Source organism: Eurosta solidaginis, chromosome 3 (assembly GCF_040869045.1).
Source record: "Eurosta solidaginis isolate ZX-2024a chromosome 3, ASM4086904v1, whole genome shotgun sequence".
NCBI classification, from domain to species: Eukaryota; Metazoa; Arthropoda; class Insecta; order Diptera; family Tephritidae; genus Eurosta; species Eurosta solidaginis.
In genome coordinates, this window is record NC_090321.1 from 79,740,221 (window position 1) to 79,756,887 (window position 16,667).

General features: G+C 39.8%; 3 protein-coding genes across 3 annotated transcripts in view; all 3 read right to left on the reverse strand.

Annotated features, from left to right (window-relative positions):
• The window catches only part of fat-spondin (extracellular matrix protein f-spondin), a 76,412-nt gene that overhangs the window by 33,587 nt on the left and 26,158 nt on the right, over nt 1–16,667 (reverse strand). The window lies entirely within an intron of this gene.
• Nucleotides 6,313–9,161, reverse strand: LOC137244061 (uncharacterized). Its single transcript, XM_067772542.1, has 2 exons — nt 6,404–9,161; nt 6,313–6,341 (listed from the first exon to the last, which is right to left on the reverse strand). Exon 1 carries the CDS (start codon nt 8,436–8,438, stop codon nt 6,582–6,584), a length of 1,857 nt encoding a protein of 618 aa, XP_067628643.1. The 5' UTR covers nt 8,439–9,161; the 3' UTR covers nt 6,313–6,341; nt 6,404–6,581.
• On the reverse strand, nt 9,196–12,278 carry LOC137244059 (uncharacterized). Its single transcript, XM_067772540.1, has 2 exons — nt 12,219–12,278; nt 9,196–12,156 (listed from the first exon to the last, which is right to left on the reverse strand). Exon 2 carries the CDS (start codon nt 11,899–11,901, stop codon nt 9,196–9,198), a length of 2,706 nt encoding a protein of 901 aa, XP_067628641.1. The 5' UTR covers nt 11,902–12,156; nt 12,219–12,278.

Here is a 16,667-nt window from a genome sequence, read left to right on the forward strand (position 1 = left end):
CTGACTACATACGCTTTTTATACTCAGCTAAGCAGAGCTCACAGAGTATATTAACTTTGTTCGCATAACGGTAATCTGTAACGGCATAAACTAATCGAGATAGATATAGACTTCTATATATCAAAATGATCTGGGTGAAAAAAGAAATTCATTTAGCCATGTCCGTCCGTCTGTAAACACGATAACTTGAGTAAATTTTGAGTTATCGTGATGAAATTTGGTATGTAGGTTCCTGGGCGCTCATCTCAGATCGCTATTGAAAATGAACGAAATCGGACTACAACCACGCTCACTTTTTCGATATCGAAAATTTCGAAAAAGCGAAAAAGTGCGATAATTTATTACCAAAGACGGCTAAAGCGATGAAACTTGGTAGGTGCGTTGACCTTATGACGCAAAATAGAAAATTAGAAAAATTTTGAAAAATGGCCGTGGCACCGCCCACTTTTAAAAGAAGGTAATTTAAAAGTTTTGCAAGCTGTAATTTGGCAGTCATTGAAGATATCATGATGAAATTTGGTAGGCACGTAACTCCTATTACTATATTAGCGAAATCGGACGACGAACACGCCCACTTTAAAAAAAAAATTTTAAAGCCAAATTTTAACAAAAAATTTAATATCTTTACAGTATAAAAGTAAATTATGTCAACATTCGACTCCAGTAATGATATGGTGCAACAAAATACAAAGATAAAAGAAAATTTCAAAATGGGCGTAACTCCGCCCTTTTTCATTTAATTCGTTTAGAATACTTTTAATGCCACAAATCGAACAAAAATTTACCAATCCTTGTGAAATTTGGTAGGCACATAGATAGAATCTATGTGACGATAACTGTTTTCCGTGAAAATGGATGAAATCGGTTGAAGCCACGCCCATTTTTTATACATAGTCGACCGTCTGTCCTTCCGATCGTCCGTTAACACGATAACTTGCGCAAAAAACGATATATCTTAACTAAACTTAGTTCACGTACTTATCTGAAGTCACTTTATCTTGGTATAAAATATGGCCGAAATCCGACTATGACCACGCCCACTTTTCCGATATCGAAAATTACGAAAAATGAAAAAAATCCCATAATTCTGTACCAAATATGAAAAAAGAGATGAAACATGGTAATTGGATTGGTTTATTGACGCAAAATATAACTTTAGAAAAAACTTTGTAAAATGGGTGTGACACCTACCATATTAAATAGAAGAAAATGAAAAAGTTCTGTAGGGCGAAATCAAAAGCCCTTGGAATCTTGGCAGGAATACTGTACGTGGTATGACATATATAAATAAATTAGCGGTACCCGACAGAAGATGTTCTGAGTCACCCTGGTCCACATTTTGGTTGATATCTCGAAAACGCCTTCACATATACAACTAAGGGCTACTCCCTTTTAAAACCCTCATTAATATTTTTAATTTGATACCCATATCGTACAAACACATTCTAGAGTCACCCTTGGTCCACCCTTATTGCGATATCTCGGAAAGGCGTCCACCTATAGAACTAAGGCCCGCTACGTTTTAAATAATCATTAACACCTTTCATTTGATACACATGTCATACAAACACATTCCAGGGTTACCCTAGGTTCATTTTGCTAAATGGTGATTTTTCCTTATTTTGTCTCCAAAGCTCTCAGCTGAGTATGTAATGTTCGGTTACACCCGAACTTAGCTTTCCTTACTTGTTTTAATTTATGTGCATTCGTTGCAGATCTAATGTGCTTGCGACACTCTTCAGCGAATGTAGAACGAACTTTTTCTAAAATAAATTTAAACAAAACAAAAATCCGAAACCGTCTGGAATCTGATACATTAATAGGAATATTGCTAGCCCAAGATCATGTCATCATTTCATTTATTGCAAAAATAGTATTAGTACAATAAGATCTAGGATCTTTTATAGTACAACAAAAAGATAAATCGCAATGTAAAAAAGAACAAAAGCATAACAGAGGGTTATGTAGGTTAAATTATCACATCAAACATAGAGAAGTATCGTAATTTACTAGTATCTAAAATAAACAAATAATTAAATTCAATAACAAAACATTGTATACACTCATACATATTGATGGCGAAAACTCAAGAAGTATAATGGTTTCAACTAAAATGAGCATAAAGAACATTTTTAAAGTTGCTTTTATTTAGACTACTACGTACGGATACTGGAATAGAGTTCCATAAGCGAATGGCATTGACAAAGAATAGCCGTCCAGATGTTAGATAGTTATAGGTTGGTACTATTAGGTCGTTGATTCGAGCAGACCTGGGGAATATTAGCTTATCATATAGGTAACTAGGCTCCTTATACATGATAAGTTGACAAAGGAAAATGCTGGTTCTAGCTTTCAGATATTCGAAGATTTCACAGCCCAGTAGACGCGCTCTCCAGCTGGATATATGATCAAATCTAGCTAAGCCGAATACATAACGTGTAACATGATTAAATGCTACATCAATTTTATGAGCAGACTGGCTCAGAGTAGCAAATGATCGGCATAATCAATTGAATTGCAAGTTTTCTTCTAACATTGACCGGAGTATAAATAGCAGACATTCGTAAGTTTCTTAAGATATAGTATACTTTCTTAACCACCGAATTTACATGATCATCACAGAACAGCGTCATGTTAATAACAAAACCAAGATTAGTCACTTTTGAAACGAGTTTGAGACATTTACTGGCAACGCGCAAGGGCGGAATACTTGAGAAACTTATTCGTTTTTTAGATATAGGCAACACGTATGATTTCTCACTGTTCATGCATAAGCCATTTTTTCTAGCCCATTCAAATATGGATGTTAAGTCATTATTCAATCTTGAGCATAAATCGTTTGTCCCCTCATGATTTCCCGACAAATATAGTTGGACATCATCAGCATATGCATGCATATGAGCATGCATGGCATGCTTTAAATATGTCATTAATAAAAATACTAAAAAGTAGTGGACCCAAGATAGAGCCTTGGGGTACCCCTGCCACTAGTGGTCTTAGACCTGAAGTTTCAGAGCCGACTTTGACAAGCTGGGATCTACCCGTCAGATAACTTCGCATGAGCCGCACTGCGGAGTTATAAAAACCAAAATAATTTTTTAATTTTAAGCACAGCAGGTCATGGTTCACAGAGTCGAAGGCTTTTGAGAAGTCAAGCAGGCATAATAAAGTCAACTGGTTTTTGTCAAAGGGTGCCCTGATGTCGTCTAAAATTTTTATGATAGCCGTGGAGCAACTGTGCTTTGATCGGAAGCCTGACTGGAATGGTGATAGCAGACTATGTTTGCAAACATGGTCTTGAATTTGTTCCGACAACAATATCTCAAAGACTTTCGAGAGTGCTGGCAAAATGCTGATAGGCCGAAAGTCACTACGACAATCTGCAAACTTAGTTTTTGCAATGGGTATAACCGTGGCAATCTTCCACATATCAGGGAAGCAGGAGGTAGTAATACTGTGGTTGATAATATGCGTAAATGTAGGAAGAATGTACGGGGCAATTATTTTAACAAATTTGAGCGGTATATTGTCCTGACCGATTGCGTTGGACCTTATTTTATTTATGCATCTCGCCACATCAAGTTCCGAAACAGCTGTAAACTCAAATACTTCACAAACAACAGGAACCACATATAAGGGAGGGGTTGAGAAACTGGTATTAAGACAAGACGGGTTAGCTTGGCTCACAAAAGCTTCATTAAGATCTTCAGGATTAAGGGAACAGTCAGAACTCTCACTCACATGTACACGAAGTTTTTTCAGATTACGCCACAAAACATGATTAGGCAACGATATATTCAACATTTTACTGTAGTATTTGCATTTTTCTCTCCTAATATAGGCTGTGGTCTCATTTCGTGTAAGTTTGTATGCACGCCAATTTGCGTGGCTTCGGTTTTTCTTCCAAAGGGAATAAAGCTTATTGCGCTTGATAATCATAGCACGGACGGATCTATTAAACCAAGGGCAAGAGGAAGATCTGTTGCTATATACCCGAGATGGGACGTGAGTTGTATAGAGGTATAAAATAATTTCATTTAAAAATCTCAGCTCTTCATGCACCGAACTCAAGCTCCAACAAGCAGACCAATTTATGTTGGAGATGTCTCCAAGAAGGTTATTTACGTCCAGCCGTCGATAATCTGGTGAAATGGATGGTCTAGCTACTGCACTGTGGTTATCGAGCACTACATCAAATGAACAGAAAATTAGATCATGGTCTGAGATAAAGGATAATTGATCAAACTTTAAGACTTTAGACATATCGGACACAATGAAATAGTCAAGAAGGCTGGGGCAGCAGTTCTGTCCATACCTTGTTGGTACGCACATATTAACCACTTCAACACGAACACTTGAAACATCGTCTAACAATCGGCAGGTATACGGGTCACTACATAAGAGGTTAACATTAAAATCTCCGCAGATAATTATATCACTGTAATCAACTGCGACCGAGGACAACATTGTAAAATATTCCTTCACGTTGCACAATTTATTAGGGTTATAGACGCACGAAAAAAGGACTTTGGACATTGAACTAGACACTTCAACTAGCAAGTTCTCAGTGACGCCAACAGCTATACTTGATATGATTCTCGACTTGAGATGTTTTTTACAATACATAGCAACACCACCACCTTTCTTTACCTTTCTATCCATCCTATAGAGTACGTATCCCTTTATGTCAAAATGGTCATCAAGTATTTCAGGTTTAAACCAAGTCTCGGAAACACAAATGATATCAACACTAGATTGTTCAAATATCACTCTGACTGCATCCATCTTTTCACCATTTAAACTACGAGCATTAAAGTGCACCACGTTGAAACCTTTATGGTGCCTGCATAGGACATTAAGCAAAGCTAGAATATTATTCGCAATGCCATTCGAATTTCCACTATCTCCAAACACTGAGTACAATCGAATTAAAAGCAACTTTAAAGTAAGGTATAGACAAAGCCGAAGAAAAAGAAAAAAATAAATTAATGTTTGCGCCATCTTTACATAACAAAAACCAATGAATAAGCATATGAACTTAAGGTTGTCGAAATCGATCCAGATCAGCCTCACTGGTAACTTTTGTTGGCTGTCCATGCCTAACGTAGACGCAGCCACGGAGCGTGAATGCCGCCTGCAGCTTTCCCTGCCGCCTTATTATTTAAAATTGAATAACTTTTCCTGTTATAATATTGAAGTTATAATATTCAAGTACCTTTTGTATGTAATACAAAATTTATCTTTTAAGACGTTTTTGTTATTTATAAAATAAAACGAAATGAATTGAAAACGATTTTATATGTTGTATGTGGCAACAAAAAATAACAATCAAAAACGATATTCAGAAAAGCGCTTTTAAAGTTAATATTGTTGAATGAAATCCGGAGATCTCATTTTGGTTTCCGGCGAATACAATCGTACATCCCCTGGTAATAACCCAACTTCATCCTAACTCAACTTTGGTTGTTATTGGTTGTTGCCATAGATATGACGATTTTTGACGATTTTTTGGGAGGCGTCTGACAACTTGGAAAAAAAATATATGGCAAAGCACTGGAATAAGCTTCAGGCCTGACAAAGCACAGCGCTCAGAACTGCCACGGGATGTCTTCTTATGCCCCTAGAACATCATCTACACAATGCGGCGAGAATCATCCCCATAAAGCAGAGAATAAAATGCTGAACAGTTTCTGCTGAATAACCAGAAAATGGGCATCCCAACAGACATCTCCCAGGAACTCAAGGAGTCATCTCCATAAGCACTTAATAAATACGGCACTTAAAACTCAGCCATTTGAAAAAGAGGAGCATGACCAGGCCCTCAGAACCATCTATAAGAAGACGTGGGACCACTATGCTAGGGATTGTCCGGTGTACCTCTTTCTTTAAGACAAATACCCTTAAATCGCAGTTGAGGAAAGCAACCTCCCCGTTGAGACGCGCGTCACTCTATTTTAACATCGATCCGGTCTTACTCATCCACAATAAATCCCGACATACCCTAGTAATGTGTCCCCACATAACACCTACCATCTTTTCACTTGCAATGTGGAACCAACGCCTCTAACACCCTTATCTCTCTGATCCAAACATATATGCACTACTCCTATGTATATTGCTGCTACAGGCTTGGTACACTCACAAACATCAGAGTGCCGATATATTGCTCTTTAAATATTTTTGTATTCAATAATCGAATGTACCTAAATTTAAAATTTTTCTTGTCACACCTATGCTGCTACAATCACAAACATTTTATAAGCTGTGTAGTGCCGTGAACCTGACAGGGACGTTGAAATGAATAGAGCCGGATTTCCTGTTGCAAACTATTCTATTTATTTCTGTTAAAAGAAATTAGCAATTTTAATACATCACAATGTTATATCAGATGTAAATTACTTACCGCATTTTGCGCCCTTCCTCAGTTACATTTCACGACACTATGATTCGACAGTGATGTGAAACCACAATAAGAAAGTGCTCAAAAGACGATAAGTTATTCGAAAGTGTACAAAATTTGATCGATTACAAATGGTGAATTTGAGATGGGCGTTTGGCCACATCCCCACCCCTGTGAACGACTAGGGTTCACCAGGAACCACGTCCAAAACGGCCAGCTTTGATGTTGTGCGCCGAAGCACGCCTGTTTTAGTACTGACGTCTGCTCTCCTTACCTCGCCATCCGCACCACTATAAACCTTTTCCACCACCCCACGGCACCATTGTCGCCTTGACATATTAGGATCGCATACAAAAACCAGATCGCCCACACTCAACGCTTTCGACGGTGTACACCACTTAGCTCGCCTCGTCAATATTGGTAGATACTCCACCACCCAACGCTTCCAAAATCGATCACGCAACTGTCGTGCTATCCGCCATTGTTTCCGCAGCGCGCACGCCCTCTCCTCGAGCTGTCCTATGCTCGGTGTTTGCGCCGAATTCGCGGACCCCAACAAAAAATGATTTGGCATAAGCGGCTCCTCTTGATCCGCTGAGATCGGCAAATGCGTAAGAGGCCGCGAGTTTACTATGCTCTCTGCTTCAATCATCACGATTTGCAGGGTATGTTCCCGCGGAGCTACTTCCTTCAGCGTGTGGTTCAGTACGCGCTTGACGCATCGCACCATACGCTCCCATATTCCGGCTTCAGCCGAGTTGTGGGGGTAATTAAAAACCCATTGGACGCCCTTCGATGACAATTCGTCGCCCATACGCCCGCAATCGAACACCTCGTCGATCCGCTTTGCCTCTCGATCAGCGCCAACAAAGTTCTTCCCATTATCGCTCCTCATCCTGACTGGAACACCGCGTCGGTTAATGAAGTTCCTGATCGCTAGGATGCACGAATCAGTGGACAAATCGTGGGCTATTTCCAAATGAATCGCGCGGACTGAGAGGCAGGTGAAGAGTGCAACCCATCGCTTTTCCGTGCGTCTCCCAATCGTCACCATTATTGGGCCGAAGTAGTCCAATCCAGTGTAGCTGAAAGGCCTGACATATGGAGTCACTCGATCCTCGGGCAGCCGGCCCATGATTGGCGTCACTGGTTGGAATCGAGCAATCTTACATTCAGTGCAGCTGTTTATCACCCTTCGCAAAACTTGTCTTATATTGGCAACCCAAAATTTCTGCCTCACTTCTCCAATTGTTGCTTCTGTGTTCTGGTGTTTCATCTTACGGTGATAATGAGATACGATCAGCAAGGTAACGCGGTGCTTCGGTGGCAGCACAATTGGATGTATGGCATCGAGTGGTAACCAGCTGGCAGCTTGGATCCTACCACCTACCCTCATAACTGAATTCGTATCCAAGTATGGCAGTAAATCGCGTATTGGACTCTCATGTGACACTGCTTGGTTATCTTGTAGTTGTTTCAGCTCCATAGCGTAATCTGCGAGTTGAGCTTGCCGACAAAGATAGGCTTCAGCTGTATTTAGTTCATCCGAGGTTAATCCAAAATGGCCATCACCAGAACTTCTACCCCGCGTGCGATCTATAAATCTGAACACCCAAGCCGTAGCTCTCTCCAGTCTAATGTACGTCGAAAATCTATTAAAATCAATTAATTGTTGTTTATGTTCGTCGAGGACAGTTTGTGATAAATGCGCTCCCAGTACTGCTGCTTGAAGTTCAAGTCTCGGTACCGTCATAGGTTTCATGGGATCGCATTTCGATTTCGCGCACACAAGTGAAGCGCTTACAGTTCCATCTGGAGTGACGTACCTCCAATAGCATACGGCCGCAAAGGCCTCCTCGCTGGCGTCGACAAAAACATGCAGCTGCAACTGCTTTGGCATTCCTTTTCTGAAATAAAAACGCGGAATTTTAACATCACCCGTTCTGCGTGCCTCTTTTTGCCAGTTCCTCCAAGCCATGGTAACATCATCAGGTAGGGGCTCGTCCCAAACAATCTTACGCCGCCATATTTCGCGCATAATCAACTTAGCTCCAACTACCAAATGATTTAAAAATCCCAAAAGGATCAAAAATGGACATAACGTAGCTAAGTACTTCACGTTTCGTTGGTGGCCTTCTACAGCTGATGACTTCTGCCTCCAATCTTGGGAAACTCAACTCATACTTGAACGAGTCATCTTTTGGCTGCCAAAACAATGCAAGCACTTTTTCGGTAGCCGGACTATTGGTATTGAAGCACCTACTCTTAACGCTGTCAGCTTGCCCATCGCTGCCTAATGCTTCCAACGCAGGAATTGAATTGGATATATACCCTCGCATTTGGAATCCAGCTGCCTTGTGTATTTCGGCAACTTGCTTGGCTACGCTGATTGCCTGCTTCACCGATTCGAAGCTGTCCACAAAATCGTCCACATAGTGATGCTTTACTATAGACTCCACGGCACGAGGAAATTGACTAGCATATTCCAACGCATTCATCGTTTTTACAAATTGAGCTGCACATGGCGAGCACGCTGCGCCGAACGTCATGACTTGCATTTCGTAAGCGCTCGGTTGATCCGTGTCATCCTCTCTCCATAGAAACCTCTGCGCGGATCTGTCTTCAGGTCGGGCGTAAATCTGATGATACATCTCTGCTATGTCGCCACATACGCCAACTGATCCATTGCGAAAATTGAAAAGCACTGAAGGCATAGGCTGATACTCTTGCGGGCCTTTAAGCAAACACGAGTTGAGAGAGACTCCTCCTACAGAAGCGGCAGCATCAAACACCAGTCACAATTTCCCAGGTTTATTAGGATTCACTACAGCGAATTGCGGCAGATACCACAACTTCTCATTCTTCGTTTCACGTTCAGCGGGCGTCAGTTTTCTAGCGTAACCTCTCTCAATGTAGCTGTGTATGATTTGTTTATATTTCGCGGCGAAAATGTGGTCCTTCTTAAATTTGCGCTCCATTCCAAGCAATCTGTTCTTGGCCATGAGGTAGCTATCAGGCAAGTTGATGCATTCACTCTTCCAAAGGAGACCCGTTTGGAATTTACCATCTACCCTTACAGTCGTTTGTTTTAGTATACGTTCGGCGCGCGCATCTTCATGACTTTTTAAGGCGGGAGCAGGTCGCACTCCAAAACTTTCGATATTAAAATATTCTTCAACAAGGGCATGAAGATCAGGTATCTCCTGTACGTGTAGACACACTGCACTTGGAATAACTCTGTGGTCAGTCGGCCCGAAAACTACCCATCCAAGCTCCGTATTGGCGGCGTATGGACCTCGGCCGGCCAGATGCGTTGTGACGGATGGAAGACCTAAATGGCAGTGATCTAGTCCTATGAGAATCATCGGAGTAGCGTTGGAAAACGGCGTCGGCGTATTCGGCAAATTACGATCAGCCAAAGTACGTACATCGTCATTACTCAGGCTTTGAACCGGCAGATTTAGATTTGGCAAAACATAAACGCGGCGCAGTCTGTGGCGCTTCCTTAATCCTCTTCCGCTTATTTCCATATCGACGACGGTGGCAGTTTCTTGTGTACTTCTACCCCCAAACCATTGCATGTTTAGATTATGTTCTCCGCGGATGCCTAGTTTGTCCAGGAGGCTTCTGTCCATCATCGTGATGGACGATCCTTCATCCAGCATAGCAAACGTGTCCACCTTCTTACGGGGCCCATATAATGTCACTGGCAGTACGCGGAATAACAGTCCTTGACGCTTGGTTGTATCGGATAAGCAGCTTAACATGGGTTCCATCAAGGTTGTAGTACCTACTAGTGGTGGTTCGTTCTGCGGCGTGGTGGCCACAACGTTCATAGCGCGGATGGACTCATGTAACAACTTGTTGTGTCTGCGTTGACAACCATCGGTCATGCACAACTTTCGGTTACGGCAATCACGAGATGAATGTCCACCTCTTAGGCACGAAGAACATAAACGACTTTGTTTTACTTGAGCCCACCTATCAGTTACGCTGGCATTTATAAATTTTTGACATACATAAATTTTATGCTGGCCCTTGCAAACTGGACATTTCAGCGACTCGGATTCGCTAGGCTCATTCCTCGTGGCATGCATTACTACTTTTCGACAACTATCATTTTGTTGCAGGGTACAAACTAGGTTCGCTAAATCGCTGAGCCAATTGCTGAAATCGACTACGGTTGGATATGGCTTAATCGCGGCGGCATACCTAGCGCACTCTAATCTTTTACTAACGGGAAGCTTGCTTATTAATTCCTCCAATAGGGTAGGGTTGGACAAATGTTGCACCCCATTGACAGACTGTAGGAACACAGAGAGATTTTTGGTCTTTGTTGGGAATGGTATCAGCTTTTCTATAGCGGACTCCGAAATAGGGCTGATTCCTTTCAGCTGCTGAAGCTGGCTACTTATAAGCGACTCCGGCCGACCAAATCGAAATCGTAGTTCCTCCATAACTGCATTCACATTATTCGGATGGATGAGCAACGATTTGACCACTTCCCTAGCCTCACCCTTTAAAGATTTTAAAAGCCGTTGATTATTTTCTAGGTTAGTATAACCATACGCAGCAAATGACTGAGTGAACGAACCTGAAAACAATGGCCAGTTCTCCGGTTGACCGCTAAACTCAGGCAAGTCTTGCATTTTACGCGGAATTTGGTAATGGACATTACTAGTAGTCAGCGATTGCGGGGTGTGGAGACTATTCAAATATGAATTTGTATTTGTAGCTGCATAAGTTTGAGGGGGCAGAGTACTAAAAACGACGTTTGGCTGATAGCCATTATTTAAGCTAGGCATTGTTGTTGGGTGCGAAGCGGTTTTATATGTATGCATGGGCGAAGAACCTACCATCGACGGCTGTATATGATTGGTGCAACTTAACTGCACGTTTGGCATGACATTGTGTGAGCTATTTGTTGCTAAAAAATCTACTTGTTGACCGTTATAACGGGTGCTAAGTATATGCGATTGAGTGTTTCGAAGCTGGCTTTCTAAATCTTTTATTTTATTGAACAAAAAACTCACCTGCTGTGCTGAAATGGAGCTACCATCATTTACCAAATTGTCTATCCCAGATATGGCGGCGATGCTGGGGGTATATACGTTTGCGTTGATGCCATTTGGCGTGGCAATAGTTGTTAACGCGTTGAAATCATATGAACTAGTTGCACTAGCGCTTATGGCAACTGGTGGTGTGGTCGTCGTTGTGGCGGCGTTGACAACTGAAGTGACCGTGATTGCATTGGCGAAAGACGTAACGATTGGGGTGGCGGCGGCAGTGGCTGTGACTATTGGTAACTGAACGGCACTGGCATTAGTATGAAGAATTGATGGTTTCCCTGTTGCTGCATCGGCTGGGGCAGCGAACATATTCAATAAAGCTGCAGCGGCGTTGGCAGATGGCGAGCTCATATCGCTGATGATTTCCATCAATTCACCTGTTGTATCTTGCTGTAGGCGTGGGCTGCGTCTCGGCGGTGTACGCTTTAACATATTTCGATAATGTTCTTACTTTCAAGTCACGACCTTTGCACGTGTTAAAACGGACTCAGATGCATAGCGCTATGTCGTTCCGTTATGCAAATGCAATCGCAAATCACCAAATGCAAATACAGATCGCAAATTAGCCAATGCGAAATAAAGATCGCAAATTAGCAAATGCGAAATAAAGATGTAGTGCCGTGAACCTGACAGGGACGTTGAAATGAATAGAGCCGGATTTCCTGTTGCAAACTATTCTATTTATTTCTGTTAAAAGAAATTAGCAATTTTAACACATTACAAAGTTATATCAGATGAAAATTACTTACCGCATTTTGCGCCCTTCCTCAGTTACATTTCACGACACTATGATTCGACAGTGATGTGAAACCACAATAAGAAAGTGCTCAAAAGACGATAAGTTAATCTAAAGTGTACAAAATTTGATCTATTACAAATGGTGAATTTGAGATGGGCGTTTGGCCACAGGCTGTCTTGTTTTGATTTCGAGTTAAAAACTCATTGCGAACTTTTTAAGCTATTGCATAGATTTTATCGCGGGCTTGGCGACTAAATCAAAAAAAAACCGTAACGGATATTTGTCAAAAAAGATCCGAAAAGGCTCGAAAACGTTCGTAAAGGTTCAGTGTTAGCAACAGTCCAAATACACAATATTGGATCTCTATCATAATCAGCGGTGGGCACAGTGTTGTCACTCTACCACTATTTAGGCTAAAATCCAGGTCTACCACTCCTACCACTTTTTTTAAAAATCTACCACTTTTTTATTTGCCTGCATTTGACTATGTTCTTTAAATTTCTCACAATGACCTAAAATTAAGGTTTTTAAGTATGTTGAAAATTAAACGTAAAGCACACTCTGTATAAGTTTTTCAAATTTTCACCTAAGAAATGTGTGATTTTTATAACACTTCGAAAGAACTTATACAATTTTATGTAAAATTTAACTTTATTGATGGGAAATTCGTGGCAAAAACTTTGTAAAAATCTGATTTTTCGACTGCTAAGTGGAATATCGCCGTATCTCTGCCGCCGTTTCGAAAACGCCCTATTCCAGAAAGTTTTGGAATAACGCTCTATTTCAGAACTTGTTTCAAAAACGGAAATATGGTGTTTTTGAAAAACATTCTCAGATAGGGCGTTCTCGAACTGACAGCGGAGATACGAGCGATATTTCACTCAGCCGTCGATTGCAGTATCCGATGGATGCCTCCGATGTCACGGATTTAAGTTGTAAGATTTAAAAAATAAATTATTTTAATGCACAAGTCTATTTCATTAAATTCGGGCTATTGGTATTCGTTCGATACCATTGAAGTAATTTGTTATTTTTAGGTTTCTTAGTAGTATTATTATATGTTTGAACTATGTGTTATGAAAAATGGAATATTTGGAGACTGTAAATTAACTTTAGTCATATCCACGCATGGTTTGTTAAAGTTCTTGGTCGCTAGTTCGCATTTGATTATCAATTTCAGCTGTTAAGGTTTTTGTAGGAAACAAATTTTCAAACTTTTAAGACTAGTTCTTTGATACTTATTCAAATAGTCTATTAAAAAAAAAAACGCCTAAAAACTCCCGACTGCTAACTTCAGAATTAAAAACTAGGTGAGAGTCCCACTATTATTTAATTACATTTTTTTATTTGATATTGTCTAAAGGCTCCATTACTGATACTTAGCATAGACTTGACTTGACTTGGCGTAAACTTGGCAACTTAGCCACGATTATACTCCACTTAGCGCATACAATTTGGCATCATAATCAGGTTTGAAATTTACTTTTAAATAAATGTCAATTTGTATGACAAAATTTCAAAATGACATGGAAACAAACAAATGGCAACTCAAAATGTAAACGTCACTTAGAACTTACATAGAAAATCAAAATTCAACAGACTTCTAAGTCAATTTAAGTGTTGCCAAGTTTTGAGTAATCAGTAACATGCACTGTTCATTTAACAGAACTGTAAGTGACAGTTCTCAAGTGAAGTCAAGTCTATGCTAAGTATCAGTAATGGAACCTTAAAGCCTATACAGTATACACATACTCTCCATACAGATGTCTATATTTATGTTGTTAATGCACTTGGAGTTGTTATGTTCGTTTTAATGGTTGAATAATAATAATTTGAAAAAAATTGGTTTTAAAATTTTTGAAAATTCTACCACTAAATAGATTTTAGAAGTGACAACACTGGGTTGGCAGGTTACCAAATTGAGAATGTGTTAGTAAACACGAACGCGTAGCGAGCACGAAAGCGAAATCAATTATTTATTTAGTTTGATTTCAATCATAGATTAGATTGATACGAATCTTTTGTTTACGCTCTCACGAGGGATTTATCTTCTAGTTGTTGCTTGTTACGGTCTGCTGCTGCGGTCTACGGCCATGATCCCCTTGGGAGCGTGTTCACGCGAACACACCTAGCGATGTGGTGAAAGTGGCGATAGAAAGAAAAATATCGAAAGGAAGGGAACAGACAGACCGGCCATGAGGAAGAAAAATTTTTCTCTTCTAGCATGAGTTTCCGCCCGATACACACCAGAAAAGTGATATTTGCTATATCTTTGCAGAAAAAGTAAAAAAAAAAATATTACCGAAGTTACAGAAAGATATCGGCAACGTTATCAATCAATCTGCAGGAAAATAAAAGTGATCAAAAAGGACAACATTTGGCAATAGTTTTATAATACATTTCTTTGCTATTAACTATAAAAAGCCGCACTTCCATTTTATGTTCAATCAATCATACCTTACTAAGTATAAAATATACGAATTTTGCTGAACGCATTAAAAACAGCGAGGAGTCTCACTACAATTGAAAAATTTGTTCACACATTTGCAAGCGGTTATGTGTACATGAATGTGGATGCAGTAGAATTACAACCACCTGTGGCAAACACCTTATATGCTCATGGGCCCGTTGAACCGGCAACAACAACAAACCGGGGAAATTTTTTTTGAATTAATTGCAACTTTATAAAATCGATTTTGTATTGAATACGTAAAACGGTCTTTGGCAACATGAACGTATTGGCACAAATAACAAATGGTAAGATTCAACAACAACAGCCAATGAATTGAATCGGCAGTATCAGCAACATCAACAACAGCAAGTTCAACCGCAGCAGCAAAGGCCGCTACCTATAGGCCCAACGAAATAAGCCGGGCACACCCAGAGCCGGCCACCTCAACCAGAACAACTACCGCAATAACCACATAAAGGGGTGAGTCCGTTCCAAAGCCCCTTGAGTGGAGCTTACATACACTCCTAGGTACACGTACATAAGGGTGGGCACACGAAACATGATATACGACACTAACACTATTTACATCTAATCGCCACCCATTTACACGTATGATTAGCTACCTAAATTGGGTATAGTTATATGCATATATAGACATATGCCCCATTAGAGTGCGCGTCGAGTGCAGCCACCTAGAAAATGTACCAAGGTGCGTAGTGAGTAGGGGTATATGTACATATAAGCATGTGACCACTTAGGTTGCACATATGTATGCAACCCCCCTTATGAAATACTTGCCTAAGTTTAGTCAGCTGGAGAATGCCAGCCGTTGTATTACGTTTGAATTCCACCACTATTGTACCTTTGCGTTAAATACGCAAAACTAATGCTATGCTTTGTGGTAACCCTAAATAAAATTTCGCATATGTCCTGGCTATGCCAATTTCGTATAGAATTTTCTGACTAAGATTAGGTAAGGTTTGCATTAACGAAAGACAACCAAGAAGGCATACCCAATTTGGAAATTTCGGATTATTAAATTTAAAATCAAGATAAATACAATTAAAGATTTGATATCAGATGCATATGCATGATGATAAATACCTTGACTATGTATGTATATTTAGCCTTAAAGGACTAGACATGCCAATTTGTATGTTATATACACATACTTGAAATGTAAAAGTTAAATATAATATTTAAAAGGTGTCAGATTATTTTTATTTGTTCTTATTGAAAATTAGTGTATTCATACATACCTATGTATATTGGAGTTTTCTGTATTTTTCAACTTCGCAAGTAAACATGTTTTAGATGATTAATTTAGGAAAGTCGGTCTGTATTTCCCCGAGGGTATAGCGCGCCTAGTATTTATTTATTTTTTATGTATTTTAATCGTTAAATAAAAGCCTAATTTACACAGTACACCTAAACAAAAATGTAAATTTTAAGTACAGACTTTGAAGTATTGCGTCAAACGCTAAACGTTTATTGGTCAATTCTAACCTGCATATGTTTCAGGGTATTTTGAAGAAAGTTCGTGGTTTAAAACGAGAGATTTGTAAGAACAAATAGGTCTGTCTTTACGTATAACTAGGCATATTCATTTAAAACAATGCTATTCGGCATATGCCCACAACAAAGTGAGCAGGTATAAGGAAGCTTCCATGTATACCCCTGCCTACCCTCCAATTGTGATGGTCTACTTTTTTTTAATTCAGTACCAAAGTAAATATGACCTGGATCTAAATCAAGTTTATGTCAAAAGGAATGAATATATGTACATACTTTTTTTCTTACTAATCACTCCTAGTGAACCTCCTTTTTGTACGGCGTCATTTCGCTCACTTTAATGTACCTAGCTGTAAACTTACATAAATTTAATCATAATCCTAAGTAATAAGCCGTAATGAAAATGAATTATAAATAAATTTGTAATTGAAATGGGAATGCTGGCGTCGCCAATTATTTAGAAGGCATAAGGTAAGACAGGTAAGGGGCCACCGA

What these genes read in the sequence shown, in the direction of transcription:
- LOC137244061 (XM_067772542.1), bottom strand. Translation starts at nt 8,438, where the DNA reads ATGCGCGAAATATGGCGGCGTAAGATTGTTTGGGACGAGCCCCTACCT.
- LOC137244059 (XM_067772540.1), bottom strand. Translation starts at nt 11,901, where the DNA reads ATGTTAAAGCGTACACCGCCGAGACGCAGCCCACGCCTACAGCAAGAT.